This window comes from Pygocentrus nattereri, chromosome 13 (assembly GCF_015220715.1).
Source record: "Pygocentrus nattereri isolate fPygNat1 chromosome 13, fPygNat1.pri, whole genome shotgun sequence".
Taxonomy (NCBI): Eukaryota; Metazoa; Chordata; class Actinopteri; order Characiformes; family Serrasalmidae; genus Pygocentrus; species Pygocentrus nattereri.
Window position 1 is genome coordinate 26087048 of NC_051223.1, and position 15033 is coordinate 26102080.

The window sequence follows — 15033 nt, forward strand, 5'->3', positions numbered from 1 at the left end:
AGGAAGCAAGTTGTTTGTTCATTTTAGGAGGTCAAAGGGACAAAAAGACATGGTATCCACGGAACACATTCAGGGGACTCATCATATTTTATGGCTCACCATAAATGATGTTGAGACCAAACAGATTTACTGTCAACTGTAGTAAAAGTGCAGTAAATCAGAAAGCTAACATTCCCTGTCTATAAAAATAAGAGCATCTGAAGGAAGATGAGGCATACTTACTGACTTTGGTTGCCACAACTGTTATGTTGTGTTGGGCTATACTCTCCCTGTCCAGCAGCTCGCTGATGGAGATGGTTCCTGTCACAGGGTCAATGTCAAAGAAGCTGTCCAGGTCACTCTTCCAGTCAATCGAATACCTATTAGAAGAATAGAGCAAACATTACACCAATCCCCCACCTTGCTTGACTGTTGATTGCAGGCATGATTAAAGAAGTGTTTCATTGCTTTGGCGGCACACATAATGCCTTCTGTTTTGTCTAAGAATCACAAATTAAACTAATGAGTCTATAAAAGCTCCAACTTGGACGTCGTGTTTTTAGTGCAATTTGTCGTCTTTTTTTGTCACATCAGTAACAGTAACATTTTGACAACACATCTTCTCAGGCACATAGTGTTCTTCTCACAGTGGAAGGCACTGTTCTTCTCAGGCACTGTGAGTTCTTCTCACAGTGGAAAGATGGACACCTGTGGATTTTTTTCAGATCTGAAGCAGAGTGGAGCTTGATTTTCTCCTCTCACCTTCAAAGATGCAAGCCGTAATGACTGTTTATCTAATGGTGCTGGTTGAGGTTGACCAGGTCTATGGTTGTCAGGAGTCTGCTTTTTTTCTCTGTCTTTTAATAATATTTTGAACTGTAGTTTTGGAAACTCATAGGATAGATCATCCATCCATCCTATGGATGATGATGTACCCCGTATTAAGTTTGTAAACAATATTAAGACAGAAAAAGTATCAATCATTGCATAAGTTGCTAATTGCTGACTGTGGTCTTGGACTTAAGCTGAAGTCTTTTACATGTGCTTCACAGCTTGTGTGATGTGAAAGTTACTGGGCTGTCTGCTGGTCCACTGGTTTTCAGCTTCTGCAAGCCATCACATTTTGTTCACGGTTCTCATCACCACTCTTGGTAGTCTATTCTTGGTATTACTGCTGATAGTCTACTGGTTTTAAACTTTACTGAGCTATTTCATAATGTTGAGGGCAACTAAATGCATGAATATCTGTAAGTTAAGCTTGAGTGAACCTGTACAGAAAGTATGGTTAGCACTGTGCCATTATAGACTGTACTTATTCTTTCAGCTACGTTGGAGCCTGCTATGACGTACTGTTAGTTAGTTTCTTTGAATTGTTCACCATATACAGCAGGTTTGAGCAACTTTAACCCTGACTCCAAACTGTGCTGAATTCAACCCCTCTAGGATTTGAAAAAGAGGTTTTCATTTTAATTGTGATCAGTACAGTAGATTAAAACTCCAACCAACATGCAGATGACTAATCGTCCACTTACCTTTTTACTAATTGTATGTTTGATATGTGTTTGGCAAGCTAGAAATCAAGAAAAGCATACTGAAAAAGCTAGAAAAAGCTAGAAAAATAAGGAATGGGAACACTGCAATTGTAGTTATGCTATGAGGACACCCCTCCTAATTGAGTTCAGGGGTTTCGTCTACACTGCTAACAGGTGTATAAAATCAAGCACATAATCATGTAATCTCCATAGACAAATGGAAATTTCTGCCCTGCTAGATCTGCCTCAGTCAATTGTAAGTGCTATTATTGTTAAAGAAATGGAAACCATCCCAGAACAGTGGAGGCTGTTACAACTCCATATTAATGCCTATGGTTTTGGAATGGGGTGTCCCAACAGTTTCCCATAGGTGTGATGGTTAGGTGTCCACATATATTTGGCCATATAGTGTATATGCATAACATGACATGACAAAAACAAAAACTACTGGCCATTTATTCAAACAAAACTGACAAGGCACAGTTAACACAATGGTAAATGGGCAGAGCAAGAGCAGCACCTGAAAGTTCCAAAACTACAACCATACATTTCTGTCAGACTTAAAATAACAGAGCCAGTTCCAGATCACTGATGGTGAGAGAAGTTTTCTGTTGATACTTTCTTCATCCTTTAGAGCTGTCACTCCATCTACTGTCAGCACATTATATTTCCAGCAGGTTTCACTCTGAGGCACACTGGTTGACACAGCAGCAGCACCAGAGTATTTACAACATCCATGCCAACAGTCTCAGTGGTTCTTACTTTCTCCGTGAGCAGGTTTTTATTGTTACAAGTTTCCCCAGTAGTGCATTTTATTAAGAATTTGAATGAAAATAACTACAGAAATGTTCCAAAACAAATGAGCAAGGACTTATTTGGTGTTCTCTTGCTAAGACTTACGTAAAATTGTCTCCTAATCTAATCAAATTTTAATTGGAGGACAGACTAATAACTTAAAATATAAAGTGAGTATCAACATGGCTCTGACTTTTAATTAAAGACGTTTTACCTGACTGTGTTGTTTCTTTGGTTGGCAAATGCAAGATTTCAGTTGATTTTAAGTTAGCAATTTATAACTTGTTGATGTGTTATAGCTCATAAGCATTCATGCTTATGCAAGTGCTTTGGCAAACAATATTTTTAACAAATTCCCCATCCTTTTGGTCTAGGGGGAAGCTATTTATCTAATGCCTGAACATCTGTCTGTCTCTCATTGATCACAAATTCCTCATCTTTGTACCTTCTCCATGAATTATTGAGATCCTCTGGGAATGCCGTACTTTCGGGTTCAGTGCATCTCCAAATTCTGGCAAGAATTCTGGAAAATTATATTTTTAGATGGTTTTCTTTTTTTTTCTTTTTTAAATAAACTAAGCCCCCTGAGAGAAGACCTATGGCTTAAATTGTTTTAAACCACAAGTGCATGCAGCAGATTTGGAGCAAAAAAAGACTTAAAAAGAATGTTGTGCATGGCTGGAAGTCTTTATTTTGCTTCATTACTCTTGTAGACAGAGTGGGAAAGTAATACATTTTCAGTGCTTGTCAACAGAGAAAACAGATTTACATGGAGTTTTTTGTCTCTTTAGTTTAGAGGTTAAAGCAGCCTGTGGTGCCTATAGTGACTCATATCTTTGTGACTAGCTGAAGCTAGTCTATGGGCTATTAAAGGGTGACTCACTTTCTAACATGAGAATATTTAAATTATACACTAAAATCCAGCCCAGCATTTTTCTGTCATAAGCCACGGTCACACTGAACACGAGTACAGGTTGCCTGGTGAAAAAGCCAGTTCACTTGAAAGAGAAATTATGTGGGAATGCAAAAAAGAACTTGCTTCCGGTAACAGTTAATTTTGCTTTGCATCAAGTTCATCTTGGCAACATGCAGCTCTTTTACTGCCTTGTCGTAGCTCCATAGTTGTATTAGATTTATAGGTAAAAAATAAAATAATCCTCCTTTGCAGTAAAATAAAGCTCTGTGGATCGTTCCAACAGTTTTAACAATAAATAGTCTAAAACACCTGGAGTTAATGTATAAATGCTAATTCACCCTTTCATTCAACCCTGAAGATGAGCATGCAGACTGCTGGCCACATAGCAATGCAGATAACAATCTCACCGATCTAGTAGCTAATAAAATGGCAAAGAGAAAGATTTAGAACAAATATAATTATAATAATTTGGAGAGGAATGGACTTTTATAAGCTTTTATAATCACTCCAGGTGGTTTCCTGATGCATTTAATCTGCACCGACAAACTCTTAAACACAGTCACAAGTTCTCATTCACCACTTTCTTGTTCAAATCCTTCCACCTTAAATGGTGCAGCAGTTATATTCTGGCACCTTCCAACAAGAAGCTGGTGAATGAGAAGCTGTCTTTACTTGTGTGAAATTGAACATGGAGAAACATTTTACAGGAGACTGTTATACTTTTGAGGGAAAGTTTCCTGCCAGAGATGCAAGAAAAACTGTAAAAAAAAATAATAAAAGCTATAGCTGAGGTAAAACTTATAGCATAGCAAAGTATACTCTGCATTTTAATTTATCTTATGTCTTTTAGTCTATACTAGGACATTAGCTAACACATATAAAGACATGTTTTTAGCCAAGATGGTAGAACAGTACTTCAATAAAATGGACATAAAATTATGTGACTCCAAATGTGATTTGATTTTTGCTGAAAGGACAAAAGTTTTTTCTTAACATTTAGGTTGCCGACCTCTGATCCAACTGAACTTGAAAAACACACATCCGTGAATCTCGGATGCGTGAACTAACAGACGTAGAGCTGTAGTAAGTTCTTTCTGGGGAAAAAACAAAACTAACAGGAGGAGCTGCTCCACAGTCAGCATTGTCACTTGTTGCTCACAGTTACAAAAAAAATCCAAACCAGCTAGCAAGTTAACATGAGCTGTTAAATAACCTATACATTTCCTCCTGAACCACATCACATCAGGATCACTTATACTCAAGTTATTTTTTCCTTCCTGGTGAATAAAATAGTGAGGTGACGAGACTTCAAAATCGAATAACCTTAAAATGTCTGTACTACTCCAGCCACTGTCATAGACAAGGTGACTATAGCGTATTTCTTATATTGCGTATTGCTAAACTGTATATAGCTATATATTGAAACTGTGAAATCGACTGTCTCAGATTTCTTTCTGAGTAACAGATGGTCACTACAATCTGAAATGGACTCCTGGTGCTTTGTGCCCACAGTCATCTGCCAAGCCCAACAAGTACCAGTGTAAAAAATGTGTGGGATATTTGTCTAAGTTCATGAACATCCATAGCATTTGATTTGCAATGTCAAGCTAATGGTGTACAGTCACATTCCCATGTATAGTTTATTGGAGTAAAGTAATTTAGCATCATTCTCATGTTAAAAATACACTTTTTGAATGAAACTTTTTTTGTACACAATTATTATATTTTTACTTTTAGTTGCATCCTGGTTCATCCACACACGCATGGCAGATGTCTGTATTGTGTAATATTGTCTGTCTTCATGAAGGTAGTACTTGTGTGTTCTTACAACTGAAGGTTCTTGGTTTGGTTGTAGAGTTCTAAATTGGCCATCAATAGAAAGGTTCCTTAGGTAAGCAAAACTGGTTCTGAAGTATCCTCCAGTATTTTGACTATAGTAAATATCAGTTTGTGGGATTATAAACCTTGTTTTGCCGAGAGAGAGAGAGAGAGAGAGAGAGACAGAGAGAGAGACAGAGAGAGAGAGAGAGAGAGAGAGAGAGAGAGAGAGAGAGAGAGGGTGTAGTTCTCATGTGAACGTATTCAGTGGATTTAGATGCCTGTGAGGAAGTGTAACATGCATTCAACCTTTTAGCAGAGAGGGAGAAAAAGCTTTGAAAGAGTTGGAGAAACTTGTGAGGCAAAGTTGTCAAAAAGCACTTTAACTGTTTATTTCTTTGTTGTGGCATGTAGTGGGCCAGTGGTCTTCAGCATTACTTTAAAAGCTTTGTTCTCTGCATCGTAGCTCATTTGGGACCATTGTCTTGTGGTGGGCAACCGCATATTCCAATAAAAATGCCAACTGTAGCATTTCTAAATAATTCAACAGGACAGAGCATGGATAAAATAAAACAAAACAACAAGATCTCACAGTGGATTTCCATTCACATCCTCTCTGTGTCCATTTAGTGCTCTTATATTAAATGAAAAATTTATATTGAGACAAAACAACTCATGAGGTCGGAGAAAATGCTTAAATGGAACCTTTACATTTTGGGCAGGTTTGTTTTGGTGCTATAGATACATTTTAAAAAGGTTTTTTAAAGAACCATATACCACAAATAGCTGTTTATGCATTGAAATGCTTCAGAGTGCTCATGGTTCTATATAGAGTCATTGCCTTTACTAAGGAACCCTTTTTTAACAATTATTTTATGTAACTGAAATCAAAAGCCAACAATCAATAATAATATTAAAAATCAAAACTGTAATGACACAGTCAGACTATGGGTTCACTTCATATAAATACATTCCTTAGTGCATTTCTGAGTGCATACCTGACTGGGCTGCTTCCGGCATCCAGATCCTGGGCGGTCACTGCTCCAATGGTGGTACCCAGCTGTGTGTCCTCATGAATATCCATTGTGTAGGATGGTTTACTGAACACAGGAGGCTCATCCACATCTAGAATGTTAATCTTGACCGTTGCTGTGTCTTTGTATGGGCCAAAACTGTGGAATCGTGGGTCTAAGTGTGCATTTGATGCTTCCACTTTAAATGTGTAGGCCTTCCTTGTCTCGTAATCCAGAGGCTGTGAGAGGAAAAAAGATGGAGAAATTGGGTAAAAGATATGAGATGAACATTTTTAGACAAATTTGAAATGCACCTCAAATGAGTGTGAGCATAAAGTGCACATGGTTTCTCATGTTAGATCAAAGCACTTGTGCTTGCAACTGCAGAGACCCAAATGGATGTTCTGTTCGACTTTCTAAAAGCTTTCTTGATTTGACAAGCTGCCTCTTTGACTCTCACTGAAATCTGAGGCTTGTCTTGGTGGCATCTCAAGACGCTTCTCATGTGTCTCTGTTTTTCTTGTTTGTGGTTCTGACAAATGGTTTCACTCATATCATGCAGACATCACTCTCAAATGTTTGCTTGCCACATTTCTTCCCTTTGTTTTCACCTTCTTTTTCTCTTGTTCTTGCAAGTGGCATTTATAACATTCTAGAATTACATGCTGGTCAATTACACTCTCATTCGCAGCACAGCTATAAACAAAGCATGTCTGTCTTCACTGTTACAGATGTGAGGCTGTGTGTGTGTGTGTGTGTGTGTGACAGTGTAGATGATTTTAGTCTTGCTCCACCAACCCGCCCCCCACCACGAGGCAGCTTGTCTGAAGATGTCAAACATTGATTGCTGTTTTAACAGCTTCCTCTGCCTCTGAAAACAGTGAGTGAGTGAAGAGAAAGATAACCGCTCTGTATGCTGTCTATCAGAAAGCATTGCAATGAAACACATATGTCAATATAGACATCAAATGAATCACAACAAAAGATTAGCAGGTGCATTTTATGAATTCTCAAAAATCAGTTTAATACAGTTTATCAAATTAATGCAATCCATTGTGTTACTTTAAGAGCAAAGCAAGTGTTGAGTTATTATTTGTCCCGAGGCAACCAAACAACCGTAAAGGGTCTTACTGAATACAGAATCTTGTGCATGGGGCAAAAATACATTTTTAAAAGCAGCAAATCAAATGAACAAATATGAGTAATATTTAACCAAATACAAGTGATGATGTCATCAGAATGCCGCCTTACAGAGTGAGTGACTCAGGTAGTGTTCACAAGCCAGCTTTTGAGTCAGGGAGCAAACGTAGCCCAAGAGATTTACAAACCACTGATGCACTGCCGATTATAAATAAACCAAAGAACAGCTCTCTATTTTGGTTTGATTTGAATTATTTTGGTTTATTTATTTAACTTGATCAGACAAGCCTACACTCTATATGTGAAAACTCTGTAGTGTAGTTGGCTAATAATGATGTAATGCTGACATGCGTAGAAGGCAACAAAGTTAGCTAAAAGTGCTGCTGTTCAACCATGTCAGTCAGAACTCTCACCAGTCACTCTATTTTTGCTTAGATAGCATTATTTTATAGAGATGACGGTGAAAAGCAAAGCAAGAGATGCTGCAAGGAGCCAAATGAAGCCCTTTGTTTGGAAAAATGTACTGTATACAGGGTGTAGTTGCAGTGTTACTGAACTTGAACTCCCAGAACAACTGAAGTTGCTTTGACACCCTAAACCACATCCCTTACATGCCAAGCAGCAGAAGAGGCACTGCCACAATATCATTACGTTGAGAGACTGGAAAGATTTTATACAAAATTATTTTCAGAAATGTAATACATAATCCCTTTTTTTTGTATGACCACGCCACCTCATCACCCCCTAATGTCATCTTTGACATTGTGCATCATCATTAGCTACACATCTTGTTTATATTCTAAATACAGTCTGTTTTCAGGCAATTTAGCCTAGTTAGATCCTTTTGAATCACCTTTATTGTAATAAACATTATGAAGTAATTTGACTGATACAGTTTTTGAAATATTAGAGGATCTAGTTCATCATATCAGTGCTTTTTATTCATCATAGTCATTTTTAAAGGTGCTTGAATTGCTGAATTGAATTGCTTATTGTATTGAATTGAATTGTTAATTCACAAAAAAATGTTGTTTAAATCTAATCAAAAACCAGTGAGTCATGAATCAAATCAATTCACTGTGAGCTCTATTATCTTTTCCCTTTATTCAAAAAGTTTTTTTAAAATTATAATTAGTTTTCTGTAGTTTCTGTAGTTTTTCTCTTGCTGCCCAGATGTTTCTTCTAAACAAAACAGCCCAGTAATCTCACGTCTCTTGAGTTTTAGTAGAGATCTCAGTAAAGTCAGACATTGTTCTAGTTTATACATAATTCTCAATCTCAACATGAACACAACAATTTGTCATCTGAGACTATAAGCTCAGGTTTGATGTCAGGTGTGATTATTGTCATTTTTATCTGAACCTGTAATATCTTTTTTTGTCTAATGCGATTTCTGCTAAGGAAGTTTAAGAGAATCACCATAAAGTCTCACGAGTCATCAAAGAGCAACATTTCAGTAATACACCTTTCCTCTGGGATGCTGCCTTTTCAGTACTTCAGAGCAAGCCAGAAGGAAATTGGATGAGGCATATACAGAATCCAAACATGCAACCTTTTCTCACAACTTTTTTGGTTTCAAGTAATGATTAGGTTTCCTTGGCACTTGAAACCATGCTGCTTGGTTCCTTGGAAACGGACTGGTGGAACAAGGAATAAGCCATGTTAGCTGTTGTCGTCCCTTTTTCTGAAAAGCAAATAATATTACAAATAATATTCACTTATTCTGGAAGCTTGTCTGTATACCTGCTCATGGGTTTGCAACACCTACTGCACTCACTCAAGCTCCGTTATACCCCCACCAACCACAAGCTATTTTTTTTTATTCAACCACTGAAGCCACAAGGATGTTTTCAGTTTTAAAAAATTAAAAAGGATGAATTTGTTAGATATTCTTTGCAGTTTTTCTCTCTGGTCTTAATCAAATATTGCACATTATTTCTCAGTTAAATGTGCTGAAATCAAGGGCAGCTCAAATTAGTTTTTATAAAAGAAGGCTAGTCTTTGTTACCTTCCAGAATGTCGTAATAATGGATGTCTTGCTTTGGACTTGAAACTTTTAAACTGCTTAATCTAAAATCAAACCAAAAAGGTCCCCAGTTGCTGGAATGAGAAATCTTTCTGCGTACAAATAAGATCCTGACCCTTAGCTATCCTCTTGAGTGGGTCAGTTCTTTGACCACGAGGAGCTAAGAGAACTTTTGATGTCCAAGGTCACTCAGAGAATATGGATTTTCTTGACATCAATTTCTCTGAACCTGCTTTGGCTTGTAACAGTCTCTTTGGGAAATCCCCCATCAACTCCCACACAGTGTGAAGAAAGATAGACATACACACAAAACTACACACACACACACAGACTGAGCTGTCCATCTTTTCTGGTGAATCCAGTCCCTAAAGCTGCTCCATGTGCAATAGTGTTGTTAAACATTTTTGGGAAATATTATTTACAGAAAAAGTGACGTTTCCATGCATTTTCCATTTCCAAATTCTATTATTTGAGTGCTTAGCCAAGAGCCATTTACATCCAAATCACATTAAGCTGTCTAGCACAGGGCTGCTATAGGTTATAGTTTATAGTAGAACAATATCACATGTCCTGGTTTCAGCAGCTACAGTATGATCTGAAATGCTTGCCCTGCAGCCAGTCAGTTTGCTCTAAATATGTTAAAAGTGAACATCTGCTTTGTCCATTAAAATAAAACTTTTAAAAGTACTTGCAGTTTCATGACCATTTGTCAAAATTGTCTTGTGACAGTTGTCTCAGTGACTCTGAGGTGTAGAGAAAGATGGGCCTGTTATTTATGATGAGAGAAATACATTTCCAGGTTGACTGATTGCTGCATTACTCCTTTACTCTTGAAGTTAGAGGAAATGTGCAACGATCTTGCAGTAAGTTTTGCATTTCAAAAGTGCGTCAGCGATTCTTGAATGCAAGCTTTTCTTTGTAAGAATTCAGCAGATTGAAAACGTGTTTGGAATGCTGACCATTGATCTTATCTTAAATGAAATTAGAAAATACTTAGGTCTATTGCCTTCTCCAAGCAGGCTTCTATTCAGTTTCTTGGCAGACAGGGACCTAGGTCGCTAAGAAATGATCGTACGGATGGGGTCAGCTGATTGTGAATGCCCACCTTGACCTAAAGGTATAGGAGGAAATGTAAGAAATTTTCTGCTTTTAAATGTGACTAAACAGAGAAGTATCTCCAGCACCATCTAACTGATCATTCCTGCTTATGGCAGTTAGACTCTATAATGAATCGACTGATGGCTGGGGAGGTACTGACCCTCACACTGAATGATTCTGAGCTACAAAACGTGGATGCTCATAACATGAACTGTCTGATAGTAGTAACATCTGTACTTTTGCTATTATATTAGTAGTTCTGTAGTGAGACAGTGTTTTACTCTCATTGTTCATCTGCAGCAATGCACATACACTGTTAGAAATAAAGGTACCATGCAGGTACACGATTCATTCATCAAGGTACAAACAATGTAAGTGTACCCTCAAAGGTACAACAGTGGTTGTAAGGTCCAATTGTGTACCTTAAAAGTTTTTCCTAGTGGAAAAGTAGACATTGTATATTTTTATAAACTAATTTTTTGAAACAGAATAATACAATAACAGCATGGAGGTGAGACGGGGTGTGTGGAGTCAGTACAACTTAGAAAATATAATTTCAGTGGATTTTGGTACAGTTATGTTCCCTGACTAAAGGTACTGAGATGTACCCCTGAGGGTACCACCCCAGTGACAAGAAAGGTACTGCCCCAGTGACAGTGTTGTACCTTTTTTTTCTAAGAGTGTATGTGTATAATGTTAACATCTACCTATCTGTCTATCTAAAGATGGTTAAAAAATTAAGGCAACGTTATTGGGTTACCAGAAGCTGCTAGAACACCTTCTATGTGCCTCAATATCAAATCTCTGGAACCGTATGGAGGGATGTAACACCATTCTTCTAAAAGATACGTTTTAAAAGTGGTGCTGGGGAGTGCTGTCTAAAAGCTCTTATAAGGGTTCAACTGGGTTGAAATCTCTTCAGTGCACAGATGATATGATTTATTTTCATTTTTACACCTGTACTGTTCTCTGAGTGGATGACACACATGGGCTTGCTCACATGTGGAAAATATGGTACTTTATCTGACAGTCACTATTTTAACGTCTATACAGAGCAGTGGCTGTGGTTTTTACACCACTTATCTCTGAAAAGTGCATTCGTCTTTGTATTGAGGGGTTTATGCCCTGCAATCCCACCGCAATATCCCTCTCTGTGTAGTTGTGGACGGACTGTCTAATCGCATCCTGCATAGATACTCTCATCACCTGTTGTTTTTACATGTCTTACATGTCACACTAAGACATAAGAGTCATGTTCCATTTCCGTTCCTGTTTAGTGACGGCTTTCCTATAGATTTAATTGCAGATGTCACTTTAGTCACTGTTCCTATTGTGAAGTATTGTGAAGATTGAAGCTCCTGCCATCTTTTCCTCTTGGCATCTTGATTCAAAATTGAGATCTGGGCCTGTTCCTGATCAGTCAGTCTGTCTATTTATCTGTTTATCCATCAGTCAGTTGATCAATCAGTCTTTCTGGGCTCTCTACAGGAAAAATCGTCAGCTCTTGTTTCCATTCTGTTATTTATGTAGGCTAGGCCTTTTCCCTCATAATGCTTACAACAAAGTATTACTACAGTAGTGAAAAAATTGTGAGGTTTTGCTGTTATTTTCCACAGAGTCTATTTTAAGTGTGTTGTTATTCACACACTTACAGAAAAAAAACACTTATCAGAGAAGCATTTCCAGGATTGTAATTGTGCAGGCAGAATTGTTCTTGAGGATAAAAATAGACATGTGTATGTTGCAAATGATGGCAGCTACAGCTGTTAAAAATGGATCTCTGTAATGTGGATTACTATATTGATCTAATCAATACATTTTTCTCATCTTTAAAAAAGTTAACTGCTTTGTAATGGAATGCTCCATTTAGCAACAATTGCAAGTGTTTTTTTTTTCTGTTTTTGTTCATTTGGAAAACACCACTCTATTTTGGGTGTTCATTTTCGCCAAGCAAATCTTTTTTAATCCCTGGGCGCCATGATTTCATTGGGAAATGTCTGAAAAGAATTGTTCTCACTCAGATGGACAGTGTGCCAGGGTGAACTTAGAGGATCTCATCATAAAGGCACAGCTGCAGACCTGAAAGAGGTGCAGCTCCATGCTGAAGTGGGATGTAAATTGTCCACATGCTTGAATTAGCACTGTACTATCTCTCCTCCACATACATAGTGGTCCCAAAGTCTGAGACCACATTGAAAAATGGATATTTAAATGGAAAGCATAGATCTAAACAACTGAATGTTTTAGAATTAAAATAAAAAATGGCAAGTAAAATGAAGAAATTCTAGATTCTGCATTCCTAGGTCACCGTTCAAACAAATGTGTGACACTGACCATATTACGGCCTTCATATATTTTTTTTAGTCCTGTCATTACCGAAGCTCGTGCTCAGACGATCCTTAGGTTGATTTGAATGTCTTATCAGAGGCTTTTGCCCAAACCCGTGACTTCCACTTCCAGCTCAAATGCGCTCTGTCTTTAAAGCATAAGCGGTACAAACACAATACTTAAAATCTGATGTTTATGTTCAAATTTGGTATGATTCTACTTTTAACTCCAGTCATTATGCTGATGATATCATTTCTAATAGAAGTTTGTTTTAAATTGGAAAAGAATGCACAACAGCAGCTCTTTCCCTAGTGGTCTCAGGCTTTTGGACCCCACAGTATAGCACACCACTCACACGCAGATCATTTCCTTAAATCCAAGCAAAAGCAATTATAGTTTATTGGAACCAGCAGAGAAGCAAAACAGAAATGATTTCCATTATAACAGAGACAGTTTGCAGATATGATGGTGCCCCTTAATGGGAAGATGTGTAGCGTGCTTATTCGGCTTATTAAATTCAAATTCCTTTTCATTTAAGATGATCATCTGTAGTAGCATCATTTATTGCATATCACATTTTGATACTGCAACTTGCAACTCAAACAACAATAAAGATTTATTCATCAGATGTATTAGATTCCAATACGCTTACACATGTTTTCAGGAAAGGTAATGTGTGTGTGCACGTGTTTGTGGTTTGGGGGTGGGGGAGTTGTTTGGGGGTTAAAAGCTAAAATGGAAAACAGACATGTGATGGTTATGGTTAGGGGTCTTCCATTTTGCTTCTGTCAACGATCCCCAGCAGATGTGAATGGTGATTAAATGTCAGAGAAATCTGTTGGATTATTGAGGGTTGTGAGGGTTAGCCAAGGAAGAATGTCAAGAGCGTCATTGCCCTTTTAGCATGTGCTACTGCCCACATCACAGCAATATCCTCAGTTAATTACTTTGTGGAGAGAGAGTCAGAGGGGGAGAGAGATGGACAGAGAGAAAGAGAGAGAGGGATGGGATGATATTGGGGTGATGAAAGTGACATTTGAACTAATGAGAGGAGGCCCATTCATACATCTAGACAGTGAAAATTTAGCTTCCAATGTACATGGACATAGTTGTTCTAAAGAGCAGCGTGGTGAGTTATGTATAATATTCCTCACTGCTACCATGTGTCATTGTCAATGAAAGTAATTATGTAACCTGGAAAGTAATTATGTAACCTGAATCTATAAAAGTAGTTCTTTCTGTAACGTGTTTATCATAAACCTTTAAATTCCTACACTTGTAGTGTCTCTGACAGCTGAGTGAATTACTTGAAAGTCTTTGACACTTCATGATTACTTCATAACGACATATTCGCAGCTTATTTTTGTCCTGCATACTGGATTTGTTTGAAGTTTGGTAGAATATCAGCGAGATCATTTAGCAGTGAAGGTTCTCTGTGGTGCTCTTAATCTGCATGTTTAAAGGGTGCATTCTCTTGAATAAAGCGATAGAACAACTATTTCTGGTTCGCTGAAGAACTGCCTTTAAAAGATTTATAAACTGTGAGGGTTCTTTATAAAATGTAGAGCCCCAGCTAAGTACCTAATAGATAGGTGGTTATTATTTAAATGATTAAGCATAGCTGGGGGCCCTGGGTTACTCAGTAACTTCTAAGTTTGGGTAGATGTAAGGGACTGATAAATGTATCTGACAGAACTCTAAGAATGCACTGTACACTCAATATGAACCTGAATTACAATTATAGTACTAACAAATAACTTCTGAGTATGCAAAAGAGGGAAAACATCTAACCACAGTAGATTTTAGTTTAAAATATTTGTATTGGCAAAGCCTGAACAAATAAAACACACCCTCTCAAACACACACACTGTAGGAGGATTACGTTTACTGAGCTAGTTAATAATAATAATAATAATAATTCTTTATTTTTATATAGCGCTTTATCAAGGACCCAAAGACGCTTACAATTCAAAGGACATAGATAACACACTTAACACAGACAACAAGAGCACAATAATACTTACAAAAAGACAGGGCAGTATATAGGCAGGTCTAATGAAGGAGCATAACAGACTGAGGGCAGGTTATGAGTGTGGTGAGGCAGAGCAGTTTACATAAGAAATGCTGTACAATGGCAGGGTCAGACATTGAAGTTGTAAGGGAGATTATAGGCAAGTGCGAAAAGATAAGATTTCAGGTTAGATTTGAATGTGGAGAGTGAAATGGATTGTTTGACCAGTAGTGGAAGAGAGTTCCAGAGTCTAGGAGCGGATCTTGAGAAGGCTCGGTCACCAAAGCCTCGGAGGTTAGATGGAGGGATGGTAAGTAGGAGTTAACGTAATAACACACGGAGTATAGAGCTAGGGTGCACTTCAGCCGCCTGAGTTA

At 37.7% G+C, this 15033-nt stretch overlaps 1 protein-coding gene across 1 annotated transcript in view; it reads right to left on the reverse strand.

The window, feature by feature from the left end:
* LOC108429368 (cadherin-12) overlaps positions 1-15033 on the reverse strand; it is a 185896-nt gene that overhangs the window by 20845 nt on the left and 150018 nt on the right. The window contains exons 7-8 of the mRNA XM_017701065.2: positions 6039-6292; positions 223-359 (exon numbers count right to left, since the gene is read on the reverse strand). Coding sequence (XP_017556554.1) covers positions 223-359; positions 6039-6292 — 391 coding nt within the window. The remainder of the gene's footprint in view (positions 1-222; positions 360-6038; positions 6293-15033) is intronic.